Source organism: Nannospalax galili, unplaced genomic scaffold (assembly GCF_000622305.1).
Source record: "Nannospalax galili isolate Female #2095 unplaced genomic scaffold, S.galili_v1.0 scaffold379, whole genome shotgun sequence".
NCBI lineage: Eukaryota > Metazoa > Chordata > Mammalia > Rodentia > Spalacidae > Nannospalax > Nannospalax galili.
In genome coordinates, this window is record NW_008343963.1 from 185,849 (window position 1) to 204,592 (window position 18,744).

The 18,744-nt window shown below is 39.9% G+C and overlaps 1 protein-coding gene across 2 annotated transcripts in view; it reads right to left on the reverse strand.

Moving 5' to 3' along the window:
- Sptssb (serine palmitoyltransferase small subunit B) overlaps positions 1-18,699 on the reverse strand; it is a 32,303-nt gene extending 13,604 nt beyond the window's left edge. Inside the window, exons 1-3 of one of the 2 annotated variants that reach the window (XM_008840222.3) lie at positions 18,064-18,140; positions 6,615-6,937; positions 5,842-5,932 (exon numbers count right to left, since the gene is read on the reverse strand). Coding sequence is in view for 1 of the 2 variants with exons in the window: in XM_008840221.3 (XP_008838443.2) it covers positions 18,064-18,355 (292 nt within the window). In the remaining variant the exon portion in view is untranslated. Of the gene's footprint in view, positions 1-5,841; positions 5,933-6,614; positions 6,938-18,063 lie in introns of both variants that reach the window. The other variant, XM_008840221.3, reaches the window with a different exon arrangement.
- Between the last annotated feature and the right edge of the window lie 45 nt (positions 18,700-18,744).

An 18,744-nucleotide genomic window follows, 5' to 3' on the forward strand; every position in this document is an offset into this window, starting at 1 on the left:
GGTTGGGAGAAAAAAATGAAATCCAACTTTAGCAAAGTTTTCCTGATAATTTAGGGTACACTGTATTCAGAGATTTCTTCAATTTCAATGTCGTGTAACTATCAAAAAGAAAGCATTTATTCTGAAACCATAAAAGGGAAAAGTATAGTAATACTGAACTGGAAAGGAAGAGAAATTTGTGATGGTATAGAGGATAATATATCAATGTTGTTTCTAATGTCCTGTCATTGACTAGCCTAGAGATGGGGCAGGTGTCCCTGTTCATTTCTGGAGGACCTGGGATGGGGAGATGGGCATCCAGGCTTAGCTTCAACATGTTTCTTGGGGTGAGTTTCTTTATTACTTTATTAAAAATAAAACCCTATTAGAAAGGAGGAAGAGGAAAGTGTGAAGCTCCCAAGTGGCTTTTTGCTGAAATTATTACTGCCAAAGGCTGCCAAATTGGTTTTAGAAGTAAAAGGTGAACACAACTGCAAAATTAAATGGTTTTCAAGTCATTGGAAGTTCTTTTAAACAGTCACTGTCTATCCATGTGCATGACATTCAAGAGTCAAGAGGTAGAAGCCACCCAAATGCCTGTCAACAAACCAATAGATAAATCAAAAGTGGTACCTACACAATGGAATGTTATCTAGCCTTAAAGGAAGACGGACATTCTGGCACATTCTATAACATGAATGAATCTTGTTGAAATAAGCCACTCACAAAAGGCAAATATAGCATGATTTTATTTCTTTGTGGAATCTTGGGACCTGCGAGCTTAGTTGTTTAGTGAGTATAATGTCAGTTCTGCAGGATGATAAAGCTCTGGAGATTGGTCACCCAGTGATGGGAACATACACATTACTGAACTCGACATTCAAGAATAGCTAATGTAGTACATTTTGTGTTTCTTTTAAACCACAATTTAAAAAAATTGTCAGTGAATAATCCTATAAATTATCAAGGTCTGAAATTTCTAAAACAAAATTTAAAGAAGTCTGAACAGTAGTTTTCTGAAACTCATGAAAAGTCACTGTGAATCTCAAGTTGAAGTAGGGCATTACCAATCTAGCTAAGTCACACGAACATAACACCCACAGCTGAGTCAACCAATAGTCCTAAAGTCTTCAAGTAATAACTGTCAGTTCCCAACTGGGGTTCCTTTCTTGGATTTCAGGACACATATAGAGAACTGAACATGCCAAACTTCAAAGAACCTTCTGACAGGAGAGTGATACTTAGCTTATTTTAGGCATCATTGAGATTCTAGTAGCTTCACCTTTAAACGGTGTGTAGGAATATAAATGTATGATATGCTTATCTGCTTTTAAAAAGAGGGTTCATAAGACCCCAACACCTAGAGGATTTAAACAGGGAAAGAGTGGGAAAGTGGCAAAATCATTTCTCTGAAACTACTTTTCTCCTCTCTTTGCAAATTCCCACGTGACAACTGTATTCTGTGCTCATCCTGACAGGCCGGTTTCTTTTCCATGACTCTTTTCCAGATAACACACCCAGTTTGGTAAATGAACCACTTATTTCTGTTCCTGTCTAAGATCTCTGCTTTTCTTAGCAGTAAGAAGCTTGACCATGAAACCTTTAGTCTTTACCCTATTCATATAAATCTTTATATTTGATAAAAAGAGAAACTGAACACCTCTCGCCCTATTCCTACCAAAAAGAAAAAGAAAATCAAGGTGAGGGTGTGACAACATTGTGATTCATCAAGAACACAGCTGCTGAGCACTCCCAGAATTCTACAACAGAAACTCCAGCTGTACAGGCAACAGGTGGACCAAGACCTCTTCAGTAAGTGCGCACGTGTGTGTGTGTGTGTGTGTGTGAGAGAGAGAGAGAGAGAGAGAGAGAGAGAGAGAGAGAGAGAGAGCGCACATGGAGGCCAGAGGTCCACACAGGTGTCTTCTCAATAATTCTCCACTTTACTTCTTGAGACAGAGTGTCTCACTGAATCTGAAGCTTGTTGATTGGCTAGCAAGGGGTCCTCTTATCTCTCCAAATCCTACCCAGCAGGTTTTGTGTATGCTGCCACACCTGGCACTTTGAATCAGTGCTGGGGATCTAAACTCAGGTCCTCATGACCTGTGCAAGCACCGTACTCACTAAGCCATCTCTCTAGTCCCTTCCGTAGTATTTTCTAATACTAATTCAATATTTTCTTTGCACGTTTTTGGTAACATTGAGCAGATGGACTTATACTCTTTTTTTTTTAAGGTTTTGCTTGTTGAGCTCTTCTTACCCCTTCCCTGACTCCCCCTTTTTTAAAAGACAGGATCTTACTATGTAGACCAGGTGGGACTTGAACCTATGATTCTCTCACTGAGGCCTCTTAAGTGCTGGGATTCCAGGTGCCCTACCACATCCAGCTTTGCTTGCTCTTTATTTCTTCTTACACTATCTGAAAGTTTCTAGCAATGAGTTCAGTGAATTTTGTTATTCTGGTGATGAGTAACGTTGAAGTTTCATAGCTGTGATTCTGTGACAATAGTGATAAAGCCTGATGCCCATTCACTCCCTCTGTGACTGGCACTGTATCTCAGTTATAAGAGAAATGGAGAGCCATGCTGACTGCGAGGGCTATGGAGGCATACGCAGTGCTGCTGAGGTACTCTCAACCAATTCCCAGTCAGAAGATGGCTTCCCACTAGACTAATAGCACTGCCATAGTCCAGGCCAGATGTTTTCAGGGTGGGGTGAGGAAGGAAGGTAAGAAGGAAAGGTGAGAGTTTATAAAGTTAAGTCAAATGTGCTGGTTTTGTAAAACAGAACTGCTTATAACAGATTTTCTAATCTTCTACTTAGATGTGAGCTGTTGGCAATTTGGCCAAGCATATTTCTCTGTTTCCCAGGAAGGACAGTGTGGACATGCCTCTGCTGGTTACATCCTCCTTCATCTGCTCCCCAGTGCAGAGCTATCCCCATACAAAGTGGACATGTGTTGAGCACAGCATATTTTTCTGTTAAATAGGTAACAATCATTTATTTCCTAAGAACTTAAGTTTTTATTTTTATTTTATGTGTATGAGTGTTTTACCTGCATGTATGTAAATGCACCCCTGTTGTGAATGCCTGTGGAAACCAGAAGAGGGCTTTGGATCCCCTGGAACTGTTGTTACTGATGATTGTTAGCTGCTTTGTGGGTTCTGGGAACCAAATTTGGGTCTTCTGCAAGAGCAACCAGTGTTCTTAACCACTGAGCTATTTCTCTATATGTTCTAAGATCTTTGATGAGTCCTAGGTAACTGTGGAGCAGGCTAATGACAACTGAACAAATTAAAAAAATATATATTTTTTCTGGGTCACTGAGATGGCTCAGCCAGTAAAGGTGCTTGCAGCCAAGCCTGATGACCTGAGTTTGATTTCCAGGGCCCAGCCAGTAGAGAGAAAATTCACTCCGGTGACTTGTCCTCTGACCTCTATACAAGAGTCACCACACATTTTTATGTGCCTCTACCATACAAAATAAATTAGTAAATGTTTAAAAACACTTTATAAAAAATACATACTTTTTTCAACCAACAGATTTTGTAAGTTCCTTGGCTCTAGGGCTATACTGGATGAAATGAAGAAAATGTAGGTTTGATGTTAGGAAGGATTCCAGGAGATAAAAGATTAAAGCTCCAGGGCACAAAAGATTTGGATTAAGATATTCTAGTAGGTTGGGTAGTAGCCCACAAAAAAATATGTCTATGTCTTGAAATGGGAAAACATGACCTTATTTGAAAGAAAGGTCTTTAGATGTAATGAAGAATTTTGACAAGACCATATCCTAGATTATCCAAATCAGTCCTGAATCCAGTGACAACTGTCCTTAGAAGAGCCACAGAGGGGAAGCTCATGTGATGATGGAGGCACAGATTGGAGTTATGCGGCCACAAGTTAAGGAATGCCCGGAGAAGCGAAAGGATTCTCCCTAAGTTCTGCGACTGTGGCAGGGTTGGGGGGAGGGTGTGTCACCCTGCCAATATCCTTCCTTCTATCTCTAGAACTATCAGAGAATAAATTTCTTTTTCTAGAAGCCACCACATTTGTTGTGGTATGTTGTAGTAGTCACAGGAAACAAATACAGGTACTTGTGAGAACAGTGCGCTCTTGTCCCATGGAACTCCCTCTGTGAACAGCACCTCTCACTGCCAGTGTGGGAGGCTGAGGCTGGATTGTTGGCCTAAATTATCCCTATTCTAAAGATGACGAAATGGAGGCCCAAGAGCTCATGGTGACTAAGTGTGGCTCTGGGAGACTGCTACTGAGTGATGATGTGGTGGGATGAACACATGGGTGAGCCCTGAGTCCTCTCTGGGGTTGAATTGCAGCTCTGTCCTTCTAACCTGTGTGACCCTCACTGAGGAACTCAAATACCTCTCTCAATTTCCTCAGCTGGTGAATAGGAATGGTGATAGAACTTCATGTCCAAACCTACTAAGAAGACTAGAAAGAATAAAGTACTTGCAGTAATACATAAGAAAGTTTAAATAATGTTAGCTACTATGATTGCTACTCTCTATTAATATATTTTACCAGATTAAGTAGACCAGACAAAGAATAAAAGTGTTTGCTACTACAGGCAAAACAGATAACTTTTCTCAATTACTAATCTAGAAACTAGTTTTTGGAGAATTGTTGTTCAGAATTTTTATTTAATTAATGTATAGCTACCACAGTGGAAATAAATAGGCCTCAGCAACCTCAATGATACCTGTTCTTTTCTGAGTGTGCATTATACACGCTGAGAACTGACTAGGTGAAATATTTCACATGCCTCTGTTCATTCACAGAAGAGGAAACTGAAGCTTGATGTTTGGTGCCTTGTTTACTCAGGAGCCAAGTCAGAAACATTCTTGGGATTCAGCTCAGGATTCTGTCCTACCAAAACGTGAGAGTTCCTGTCACACAGCACAGTCACCTAGAGCAGTGATGTTGGTGTGCCTAGCAAGGATTTTTCAAATTAGTTTCTCAAAATATTTTGAAATGAAGAAACTGAAGTCAGTCATTCCAGAACTACAAGTGTCCTAAATTATTACTACAAGAAGGAGAGAATTTGGACTCTACTGACCACAAGACAAACCCAAATCCTTTTGGCCACACTGTACTATATTGAGGTGCCTTTATCATGGTTGAACAGGAATGGGCAGGAAACTAGTGGCAATCTTGGTTTCTTTATACTCTACTTCCTCTCTTTCTCTTTAAATAACAATAATTTTAAAATCTAAAAGAAAATGCCCTCTGTCAACCCTGACTGTCACTTTCATTGTTAACATTTTGGAAGACAATGACTTTGTTTTACCATATTTAATCTCAACGTATCCTACCTGGTTAATGAATTGCTTATATTCTTCTCATACCAAAGGCCTTCCAGAATAAGCTGGGGCATTGTGTAAATAAAAGATAAAGGGTGTTGAAACAGAAGCAGTCTATAACCAGAGACCCATAAATAAGGCAGTAGCTGGTGCTTTTTTTAATCCTGGTCTTGGCACTTACACAGTGATTGGCCTTTTCTAGGCCTGTGGGCTCATAACCTAGAGTCCAAGGTTGGGGGAGGATGGCATCTATGTAGCCCTTGCAACGTATGCAAATTTTGCATGGATGGAATGTTTTTGTAGTGTGTATTTCAAAGGTATCTCTACTATCTATAAGCTGAACCACTGTTGAGACCTAAGATAGTTAATTACCACTTTTATCTCTTTTGTATCATCTTCAATGCCAATATAACATCTAATGCTATAGATGTTTATTGGTTGCTTGAGAGAGAACTAGAACCTCATTTTGGTAAAGATGCAGTGTTATTGTAAAAGGGTCAGATTTCTCAAAGCAAGAGTTCGGGGTACAATCAGAAGAATTCACCTGTCCAAGAGGGTCTAAGTCTGGTGCTCAGCTTTGCTCCTCCTTGGAATGATTTGGTGTGAATTACTCCTCTGGGCTGTTATCTTTTCATCTGTGAAATATAGATTTCAATGAGATTAAACTAAAGATGCCTTCAAACTTTAAAACAATCTGTCCCCTGTAAAATATCATTAAACCATTTAGATAATCTTTCACAAAAGACTAGAATGCACTATAAAAATAAGGCATATGCTAGTGTTATTTTTAAAATTATTTTTATAGAAAGCCTGCAGTTTAAGAACACGCTATTGGCTGGAGACTTCCTAATTGTATCCTGGAAACTAGACATCATCCCAGGTACCAGAGTGGAAGATGTAGGGCTCTTCCCCAACTTCTATCAAAGCATCTTGCTCTTAATCTAGGTCATATACTGAATTTCTGGGTAAGACTTTGTAGGAAATGCTTCTTTATTTCAACTAGTCTATTAATATCATTCAGGAAGAAAAAAAGGAAAAAGAAATTAGATAAATCATTGTGTTTATTTTAAGAAAATCTGTCTTTGTGGGGCTGGAGAGATGGCTCAGCAGTTAAGAGCACTGCTTGGTCTTACAGAGGACCTGGGTTCAATTCCTAGCACCCACATGGCAGCTAACAAATGCCTGTAACTCCAGTTCCAGGGGATCCAATGACCCCTTCTGACCTCCTCCAGCATTGCATGGCATGGATGCACTTACATACATGTAGGCAAAAGATTCATGCACATAGAATAAAGATGATTTTTTAAAAAAGAATACCTGAGACAAAATCCCAACATGGAAAGGGAGGAGGTCAGGAAGTCCCATATTTTTCTGAGGAACTATTGGCAATTGATGACTGCTGGAAAACGTGGGAAGATCTCAAGAGAGGGAGTCAGAGGTCTTAGATGAACTAAATGTTCTTAAATAACACTGCTGGCTGTCACAGAGGTTTAGAACTGGTTGAATGGTTTCAGAGGTGAATCTCAGAAAACAAATTCAACAGTAAGAGCTGTGTAGAGGTGAGGGTTGGGGCTGGAAGGGTAGTTCAGTCATAGAACCCTTGCCTAACAGGCGTGAGTCCTCGGGCTTCATCCTTGAGACTGCAAAATAAGTAAATACAAAATGAAGGAGACTGGGTTATTTGGTGAAATACTGAGAACTCTATTAGGCAAATTGTTCAAACAGAGACTATATAATTCCTTCTGCAGGCTCATGAATCAGGAAGAAGGCTTTAAGAAGAGATTACTACACCGGGCATGGTGGGACATGTCTAAAATCCTGGTGCTTGGCAGGTGGAGGTAGGCTTTCAAAGTCCTTCATCATTAAACAATGAGTTTGAGGTGAGCCATACAAATAGACTTTGGGAGGAGGGAACCAAAGAGACAGAGATTACTAAAATTTCACCAGTTCTAAAATCTAATCTCTACAGTAGTATAAATATCCCATAGGAGAATATTTTATGTTAATAATAATAATAATAACAATAATAATAATAATAAATTTGCCTTAGTAAGGCATGGAGCTTGAAATTGGCAAACTGGAACTTGTGATTTCGTGATGTTCAGGATGTTGTTCAAAAACTCTCTGAATATCAGTTATACCATGATTTGTGTGTTGTTGCAGAGATTAAGTCACTCAGCCTTAGTAAAGAATGTTGCACCATATTTGATGTAATCAAGGCTGAAAGGGGCATTTTTTTTTTTCCCACCGTTTCCCCGAAAGGGGCATTTTCATTTCAATTATTTCTTCCTTTTTCTATGTATTTTTTCCTTCTTATCTGGGAGATTCCTTTATGCGTACTCTCTTGAACACTTCAGAGATGAGTGATGTAGGCAGTAAGGAGTGATTTCATGAGTCTGGGAAGAAGTGGCCAGTGGGAAGCTTGTAGGCGCTGTGGTACAGCAGCGCCTTCTGTGTACCAACCTTGTTTGTTCCTTCCTGAATGGAGGAATCCTATGGAACAGTTTTGCTTCTGTTTTTTTTTTCCCTTTGTCCTAAATTATAACTTGACTTTCCTGCCCACCAAATCCAGAACTAGGCCAACCTGCTTGCCCTTTTTCTTTGTTTAGAATGTTAGACGATAAAACACCCTGTTAAGATGTGCAGACTTGCTAAATGTGCTAGTGCATGTCTTTAATCCCAACATTTGGGAGGCAGAGACAATTGGACCTCTGTGAGTTCAAGGCCAGCCTGATCTATATAGAAAGTTCCAGGTCAACCAGAATTACATGGTGAGAGCTTGCCTCAAAATAAGGAAAATAAGGAAAAGAAAATGACTGAAGGTTTCCTCTCTCCATTGTGAGTAGATGCAGCTTGGAGGAGTGAGCAGGCCTGGTAAGGAGCACTGGGTCAGCTGTGTCCTCCTTCCGTGCCTAGTCTGCCTAACAATAAAGTAACCCTAAATTAATAGTATTCAATGAATGAGTTACTAAGTGAGAAGCACTTAACTATTCTTAGCAGAAGAACAAACACAGAATCCGATTCTTTCAGGGTTCCTGCCAAATATTGAGCATCTATCTCCTAGCCTAAGGGAAATGAGGTGAGGTGTGCTGAGGTGGGGTGCATCAAGCCACGCACCCCACACCCCAGCCCGAGTTCACAGCAACTTGCAGGCTTCGTGCTCCATTCTTTGACTACTTTTTTTTTTCTTAAAAAGCACATCTGTACTTCATAGCATTAGCTGTTCAAAGTTAAAAATCTTTTCAAGAGTTCACACATACTAGAATGAATGTTAAAGTAATTATATAAATAGGAAACAAATAGACTCCAGCTAATCAAAACTGATATGTTAGAGAGTGAAGGATCAACATAGGGATAGCTTGTTAAAGAGATGTCAGGTTTATGAATACAAATAATGATGCAATGATGTAATGATGGTGTAATACAGGCTATACCACCAGCTTGTGAGATAATTCATTTGAAACATTGTGAGAGAAATGGATTATTTAACATGTGGATTATTCACAAGGTCTCTGGAAATTGAGTACTCACTTTCTGTAGCATTTAAATTTAGTGATTTGTAATGACATGTCTAATTATTAAAAGTAGAGCTTGAACTTTTTTAAAAACACGGTATCATAGTAATAGATTGCATGTCTTTCTATCTATATGTATATCTTTATATAATACACATATACACATATGCACTTGTGGGATATATTAGTTTTTCATCTAAAAGTAACAATTATAAATTTTAAATAGGAAAGAAGTTAACAAGTTTCTTAGAGTTTATCATTGCTAAATACTAAGAATGATTTTTATTTCTAAATTTTATGTTTGTTATGTTTGTAGACAATATGTTTAGCTTAAGAGTTTTTAGAGAGAACAAATATAAAGGTTTCAGGAAAAACATAGTTTTACCCTTTAACCTTACTAAAGACATGTAAGTCTCCATTATGTGGCAAACTGCTTCTGCCTCAGTTGTTTAACTTTTAAAGTAGTTTGCTCTGGAAATAGCTCAGTTAAGCAGATTATCTGAATGACAAATTTTTGTTTTGTATACTAATTTAGTTTTAGTGAAGGTAGATAGAGTCTATGTTAGAAGAATTTGTTGACAACTTTAAGAGAAATGCTGTTGCTTTGCAAATAGTCCTTAGTTTTAAAACTTTGGACATAGTCCTTAGTTTTAAAACTCTCTCTCTCTCTCTCTCTCTCTCTCTCTCTCTCTCTCTCTGTGTATGTGTGATTCACAGTGCACATGTGGAGGTCAGCAGACAACTTGCAGGAATTGGTTCTCTTCTTCCATCATCTTCCCAGGGATTAAATTCAGCCCTGCAGGCTTGGAGGCAAGTGCTTTTACCCATCTCGACAGTGCCCCCTACTCCCCATTTTCTGTCACAGGAAGTTCCTCCCAATTCAGAGATCCCAGGGCCAACAGAAGCCCTAGTCTAGTAATTAAAGTGGTTTTTAGTAAGATTTAAGATTCTCTGTGGATTCCTTTGGTTGGAGGAGAGCCTGAGGGCATTCTATTCCCTTGGTAAAGAAGTACTTATTAAAGCTGTTAGATTGTCATAGACTAGTCACAGGATAGCTCTTTCTTTATTTCATTTAGAAGGTTAAAGATAGCTCCATGAAGAGACACTGTGATAATTTTGAGTAAAGGTCTTACACAGAAAAGATTTTTGATTTTCAAAAGATTCTAAAAAGACAATTTAATGCCCTGAGGTACAGATAAGACTCAATTTCAGGCACTTGATTTTATGAAAAATTTTCTCTCTTCTACATCAGTGAGCATTCACCGACAATTACTGGGCATGACAGTCAGCAAGGCACAGTGAGTATGTTGCAGATTGGTGCTTTACTTATCTGTGGGGGTGGACGGGGTGTAGGCAAGCAAGTGAGAGAGGTCTGATGGCCGGAGAAAAGTTGCTTTGGACAGGCATCTTGAGTTTTTGTTTCCTTTTCTCCCCCTGGTTCTTTTAGTTTTCTTATTCAACCTGCTACTTTTATTTCTTCCCAAAATTTCTTTTTAATCTTTGCACTGATCGTGAATCCAACCTGATGACTTTAGCTTAGTATTACTGACAGCCTTTGATCTTATAATGGAGCTGGAAGACCTGGGATATGATACTTGAATAGCAAATTGTCACCCTGAAAGATGTTCTATTCTGAAAATAATAGTAGCTATTTATTGAATAATTTATAATCCAGAACTTTGATAAGCACTTTGTAGGTATGACCATATGCATTTCACCTAAGGAAAGCACCATTTCTATATCTGACAAATGAGGAAACTGAGGCATTAGGAAATGTAAAAATTGACCCAAAATTTCATAAAAAATCCAGTGCACATACTCTGAACCATTCTGCCAGGTTGTTTCTCTATGCAAAGAATTTTTACCATAATCCAGCTAATCTTCCATTTGTTGGTCTGTTCATCCATCTATCCACCTACCCCATCCGTCCATCCGTCCGTCCATCCATCCATCCATCCATCCACTCCATCAATCCATTCATCCATTGAGGGTAGCTGTTCAATCAAGTATTTAACATGGACATAGGGGAGATACAAACTTCAGTAAGATTGTCAAGGTAGCTGTCTCCAGGCCGTTTTTTCTGAGAGGAGGGGCAGTTAGGCAAGTACTCCCCACAGCATGGTAAATGCTATGACAGGGTAGTGGTGGGTGTATGGGGGCACAAAACAAGCTCATACAAGGAAAGAGTATCAGGAGAAGAATGGTAGGCAGAATGTTCTTGCTTTTATCCTGTGTTCTTCATCCGTTTTGTGTCTGGGGACCTAGTTCAGTTGGTAGGGTGCTTGTTTAGCAAGAGTAAGGTCCTGTGTGTGTGTGTGTGTGTGTGTGTGTGTGTGTGTGTGTGTGTTACAAGTCTAGGAAGAAAGAAGTTTGAATGAGGTCTTCTTTTGTCTTGTTTTTTTCCCTCATGCATGGCATACAGTAGCTGTTTAATTAAAATCTGTTAAATGAATGTAATTCTAATGCTCCATTATAATCGTTTTTATTACTTATTTCCATTTCTACTTTCCTTTAATCTTAAAATAAATGTGCCCTTTGACTTACAAAACCCAGTCCCTGCTCCTTTTAAGCCATATCTAAAAGCTCTATTTCTGAAAACCTGCAACACCTGTTGTATATTATTAGAACAAGGCCTCCTCAGGTACCTTTCAGATCTGATGCCCTGAATGGAGATTCTGGGACAGTGGGGTGGTGTGGAGATGCTCTGGCTGCCCTTTTCCTCCCTGTCCCTCTGGTTTATCTGTGAGATTTCATTCTCCGTTCACTCTGTAGTTCTAAAAGATTCTCTCTATTATCTTTCCCGGGTGGTTTTCAAAGTTTTCTTCACTCACCTTCCCTCCCACTCCCACTCTCCAAACTTTGGGGACCCAAACTCTAATGCTTAGAAGACTATCCATGGAGAAGCTAGAGAAAAGAGCCAAAAGGGAACTGACAGCCCAACCCCAGAGTGAGAATTTTTGTTAGAAGGCACTGTTTTGGAGGAGGGAGAGTCAGTTTTCTTTATGGGTGTGGCCCCTGGTAGGTCAGCCTACAGTGGATGATCCCATGTCCATGGGCAGCACAAATTGGACTCAGTAAATTATTATTTTTTTCTTAAAAAAAAAAGAAGACAAAAATTGGGAGGGGTATTAGAAGGTGAGGGTGGATCTGGGAGGACTCAGGAGGAGAGGTGGGGCTGAATATGATCAAGTCACATTGCATCCATGTAGGAACTTCTCAAAGAATTAATTAAATTATTATTTTGAGGCCTGGAGAGATGGCTCAGTGGTTAAGAGCATTGACTGCTCTTGCAGAGGACCTGGGTTTTGTTCCCAGCACCCACATGGCAGCTAACAACCATCCTCAACTCCAGTTCTAGGGGATATGATGACCTCTTCTGGCCTCCACAGGCATTCAAATGCATGTGGTGCACACACAGTGAAGTAGGCACACACATGCACACATAAAGTAAGTGAATAAAATCTTTAAAAATTATTGTATATGTTTTATTTCCACAATACTTTGAAAAGACAGCATTTTATCAATACTTCTGTTGTAATTTTTCAAGCAGGTATTAGAGTATGTCTTCCTGGCACCTGGTTAGAATGTATCAGGGACATTTCCTTCAGAAAACAATTGGGTAGCAAAATAATGCTGGTGGTTGAGGCTAATGTGAAGGGGAAACCCGAACTCACCGGGGGAGAGAGAAGTTAATCTGAAGCTGGAAATCCTTATAGCCTCCCCCAGAGTCATAGGCCTATGTATACTCTTCCTATTACAAAATTTTACATTCTAGCCCGATCCCATAATTTAAAAATATACCTCATTCTTTTCTATATTTTCTACAGAGCTCTACTCTCATATATTTCATATTCACTTATTATTTTATTATTAATATCTGACATCCCCATTGGGATGTAAGCTCCTCAAAGGCAAGAAGTCTGTGTATTTATTAGTTATCCAGAGCCTAATCATGTCCTGGGAGGGTATAGATGTACAGTAAATATCTGTTGCAAACATGCATTAATAGTGATGAAAATGACATTAAAAATAATGACTGAGACTGGAGAAATGACTCAGTGGTTAAGAGCACTGGCTGATCTTGCAGAGGACCTGGGTTTGGTTCCCAGCATCCATGTAGCTGCTAACAACTGTCCATAACTCCAGTTCTAGGGGATCTGGAACCCTCTTCTGACCACTGTGGGCACTGCACAACATGGGTGCACTTAAGTACATGTAGGCAGTACATTCATACACATAAAATAAAAATAAAGAAAATATTCTTTTAAAAAAGTAAAGACTAAGCTAAGCAACAAGGTGGTGTACATTTATAATCTTAACACTTGGTAGGCTAGGACAGGAGAATTATGAGTTCAAGGTCAGCCTGAGCTATATAGAAAGATGTGCTGCTTTAAGAAACCTCCTTCTGCTCCCCCTGCCCCCTGGAAAAAGAAAAGACATGTACAACTTTTCCTACATGCATTTAATTTATAGACAAATAATTATAATTAAAACTACTCTGCATCACAGCTGGGAAGGTAGTTCAATTGATAAAATGCTTTCCTTGTAAGCAATGACAGCTCAAGTTAGAGCCCCAGAACCCACATACAAAAAGCAAGGCATGATGGTGCATGCTTGTAATCCCAGTGCAGGAAGGGTGGAGGCAGGTAGATCCCTGATGATCACGAGCCACCAAGTCTAGCATGGCCAGCAAGTTCCAAACAAGTGAAAGATCACACCTCAAAAAAAAAAAAAAAAAAAAAAAGGAAACAAAAAAAAAAGGGAAAAAAAAAAAAAAAAAAAAAAAAGGGGGGGGGGGCAAGATGGTTTAGGGGGAAGGATGCTGGTCACTGGGCCTGACACGCACACATACACACATACACATGCACACACATGTATACACACAAACAAAAAACCAATATAAAATTATTTTATGGAAATCCTATAACTGGAAAAAATATGACAATGAATGTGGTGGTTTAAGACTCAATAGTTTGAACCTATTTCCATCAGCCTGACACATTCTTCAAACCATACATGTGGAAGGAGAAGCCTTGTGGGTGAAGTTTCCAGAAGCAGGCAGACTTGAATCCCTAAAGCTTAGGGTATTAATTGGTTCAATGTACTGAAAACTATCCTGGCAATACGTTTTGATATTTTCCACTCATGAGACCCAGACAAACTAATTTTATACACAGTCTGGACAAAGCACCACCGTCCAGTTCTATGATTCTTATTACAAGCGCAGGAAGCTTGTGGGAACTCAAAACACAAGAGACGAATAGAGAAATGAATTAATTATTTAGGAGCTTCTGCATTTGCGATTGTCATAATTACAGCAGATGCTTTCCAGCAAAGGCATGTCAGTGTGCTGTGGAGACTTCACTGGCTGCTCCCTGGCTCTTCCATGACTCTGTCTTCCAAAGCCAATTTAGGGTAAGTAAAAGTGGTCTAATCTGAGCAGAAATCCACCTTCTGTTGAGACTTCAGTACCATCCTTTTTCATCCAGTGTGGGACATGGCAAAATTAACAATTAATCCCAAGAACTGATAAAGGACTAGACTTACCTAAGAGCAAGAGGAAAAACTGGCCTCACAGGTCCTGGATTAATATAATGAATGGGTGAGTCCAAAAGAGATGCAGCATTGCAAAGTAAATTCCCTATAACCTAGCATTAAGGCATTTGATTCATTTCTAAATAGAAGCAAAACTTGGGCAGGTATGCAAACATATGTAAATCATATAGCTGGGTAACACCTGTGCCACTATTATGTATTTCTGTACAGCTCTTGGCCAAAAAAAAAAAGCCTCATATAAACTATTGTTTCAATGATCAATGGGAACATATGAACTCCAGAGTTCTAAATTAATTTGTTTTTTCAACACCTCAGATAATTATATTCCAGTCTTTGGGACTGAACCCAGAACTTTGCACATACTGGGCAAATGCTCTCCAGTTGAGCAACACCCTTAGTCCTTGTATCTTAAGATGGGCCTTGCTAAATTCCCCAGCTAACCTCAAATTTGCAACTCTCCTGCCTCAGCCTTCCATGCGCTGGGATTACAGGTAAGTACCACTACACCTGGATATGCTGGTTTAATGCTTTGAAAAACTACCTTATTGAGATGATTCATGTAACATACAATTCACCTAATTCAAGTATACAGTTCAATGCTTTTTAGTAGTACAGCATCCATAACTATAAACCACTGTCATAATCAATTTTAAGCCATTTGTGTCATCCCCACAAAACATTCTGTATCCTTTTGAAGTCCCTTCCCATTTCTCCCCAAATCCATTCCAGCCCTCAGCAACAACTGATCTACTTTCCATCTCTATAGATTTGCAGTATGTTATGTAAATGCGGTAAATGTAATCATACAATATGTGTTCTTCTCTTGGTTAATATAATCTTTTCAATGTTCAAATATGGTGAAGCATTTACCTGCTATGTGTTTGATTGCTGAATAACAGTCTACTGTTTCTAGTTCATGCCATGCTTTACCTACCCATTCATCTCTCAGTAGCTACTAGAGTTGTTTCTGATTTGATTTTTTGCCTCTTATGAATAATACTATTATGAGCATTTGCATACCAGTTCCTGCGTAGAAAAACTTTTAACTCTCCTGAATATATGTCTGAGTGGAACTGTTGTATTATTTGGTAACTTTAGCTACAACTTTCTGAGGAATTACCAGCCTGTTTTTGGCTGCATCATTTTATATTCTCATAGCAACATATGATAGTTCCAATTCCTCCTCCTCCTCCTTCCTTCCTTCTTTCCCCTCCTCTTTCTGCTTCTTTTGGTGCTAAGAATCATGCCCAGGGCATTGTACAAGCTAGGCAAGTCTTTTACCACTGAACTATGCTCCCAGCCCCAACTACTCTACATCTCCCCCAAATTTTTATTGAGCATGGGCTGATCTGATCTGTTAATTTGGGTCATTTTGTTTATAACTATTGCAGCTGGTGTGAAGTGATGTTTCATTGTGATTCTGATTTTCATCTCCCTAACAACTAATAAGATTGGTACATCTTTTTGGTGAAATGTCCATTCATATCCTTTGCCCATTTTAAAATGGGCTATTTGTCTTTTGTTATTGAGTTTTGTGTTCTCTCTCTCTCTCTCTCTCTCTCTCTCTCTCTCTCTCTCGTGTGTGTGTGTATTTATATGTTTGTGTGTGGTAGATGTCAGGAGAAATACTGACTTCTCAGTGGGACATGCCTGAAATAAATCTTGTGTAACAAAGCTGAGGTGATGTGAATGGCCTGCTTCTTCTTCAGATAGAATAGAGGTCTGGGCTGAGTTCTAGCTTGAGAGGGACCTCTATGTATGTTACCCATCCAGCCAGGGCGGAGCACCATCATTCCCAGCTGGAGGATGATGGAGAGATGGATTGTGGCTCAAATGCCATGAGGTCTTTGTGTTCTTGCTGCAGTGCTATGGAGTGTTTTGTGTAGCATTTCTTCATTTGCTGTATTCCCTTGTGATAGGAGCCAGAGATAATTTTTCACCAGTTACTGTTCTGTAAGGCATGCGTTCACAGAGATTTCACACCACGATTCTAGAAGCTGAGACCTATTTGGCTGGTTTGTGTGCGTGTGTGTGTGTGTGTGTGTGTGTGTGTGTGTGTGTGTGTGTGTGAGGCTGTGTGTGTGTTATATGAATGTGTGTTCATATGGGTATGTGGGTGCACACACTGGTGTATGTGTGTGTGTAAGCCAGATAACACCAAGTGTCTTCCTTCATGGCTCTCCACTTTTTGAGACAGAGTCTCTCACTGAACCAGGAATTTGCTCATTTGGCTAGACTGTCTGGCAGGGCAAGACTTCAGGGTCCTTGTGTCTCTACCTCCCAGCTCTGGAATTACAGCCATGTGCTGCTATGGCCTTTGATGTGGGTGTTTGGGATCCAAACTCAGATCCTCAGATCTGCTTCACCCACTGACACATCTCCCCAACCCAATTTGGAAAATTTTTAATGAAGACTCTGTTACTTGTATAAGTGGTTGTAAGAATTTATATTGACTTTGTAGAGATAAAATTGATTATAGAATTATAAGAGCAATTTTCCCCCCATCAGAGCTGAGGACAGAACCCAGGTCCTTGTGCTTGCTAGGCAAGTGCTCTACCACTGAGCTAAATCCCCAACCCAATTTTTTAAAATTGTAAATTTATAAACACTAGATTTCTAAAAAACAATGGAAGGTAAAGACTGGATGACTTTCTACATTATACACAGTAAAATTCTAAATGTCCATGCAGTTGCCATAAGCAATTATTTTTAATTTATTGCAATTAAATAGTTGTATAGACTTTTTTGGAAAATGAGATTGTGCATTTCCTACAAAAGTTTGCTGTTGGTCTAGAAATTCATGTGCAAAGTCATCATACCTATTGAAAGTCATCAAGATGCTGGCTGTGTAAGAACCACAGGAATAATTCAGAGGTGGAAATGATTGAGTGATTAAGCTTTCAGTAGTTTTCTACATGAGTTTTTAAAGTTCTCCAGCAAAAATGGCTGTGTATCTCTTAAAATTAAAAAACTCAAAATAACTACTGCCCTGAAGTCTTTTAGAAAAACAAACATCCCAGTTTCCTTGATGCATTTATTTGAACTTTGGGGGCTAAAGTTTAGATTAAACAATTCCTCAAATTCTTTATTTGAGCATGGACTGAACTGGTCTGTAAGTTGATAACCAGTTGAAAGAGGTTCTAATTGAAACAAATCTAGAATGACACATCTAAAAACTTCTTCATCCCATCTGCCTCCCTCCCCAACCCTATGGCAAAGTTAAACATATTTCTCCTTGGGTGTTGAAGTTTTTGATTGCTTATGATGGGCTAAATAAACAGGAGAACATGATAAAACACATTCCTTGCTGGAAATTCATGACCTGCTGACAGTTGACTTGCATGTGCAAATCAGATGAATATTACTACTTAAAGGGAATTATGTGCATCCCAAAGACATTCCCTTCAATAGTTATTAACTACACAAAGATAAATAATTAAAATAATGTCAAATAATTTTCTTTTGACTAGGAAGGTGCCAGTATTAAAGTATGGCTTCTGTTGAGTGAAAAATCTTAGTTTCTAAAGTAGCAAAAGACAAAGAGGGGGAAAAAAACACCCCGCATTCCATTCTTGTAGTTGTAATGCAGTTAAATAATAAACTGATAAATTGCATTAAAGCTCAGTGTTAGTTTCAGGGTGGAATCCTTTTGTGAAAACTATAGATTGGAAGTAGGTATTTTGGAAGATACTTACCTCCCGGCTTCAGGTGAGCTCGGATGAGCTGGCTCCTCCGCAGAGGCGGCGAGCTTCCCAGTGCGCCGGGCGCCGAGGAGGCTCTGGGAGTTAGGTGTTCGGGCCCCGCCCTCTGCACTATTGCTAAAACTCCAATTCTGCCAAACTCATTCCGGTGATTAATAATTGACAAAAAGAAAACACTGTTACGCAAACTTGTGTCCAACCGCAGGGCTCGCAGCGACTCCTTCCCGAAGAGAATGCAGGCTGCACCGCTCCCCTCCCCCCTCGCTTTAAGGTCCCAACTTCCCATGCGCTGCCATTGGGTCCTGGGAGATTGGGCTGTCCGCCGAGGAACGCAGCCCAGAGACTTCTACATTTTAAAAATTCGCCTTTCGGTAGCTCTTCAGCACTTCTCCCGAGGCTAGCATCTCCGGAGGCGGGGAGCTTTCCCAATGCTAGGGAGAGCTGGGGCTCCGACGGCGACAGAGGAGACTGTGGCTGCGCTGTCACCTCCGGCTGCTGCAGTAAAACCCCGAGCGGAGGCTGGGATGGGGAGGAGGGATCGGAGGCGCCCTCCCCCGTCGCTCCAGTCGGGAGCACCGACCCTAGCAAAGGAGCACGTCTTTAGTTGATGTTAGTGATGGATGGAGGAGGACGAAGAGGAGAAGGGGGAGGAGGAGGGGGAGGAGGAGGAGGAGG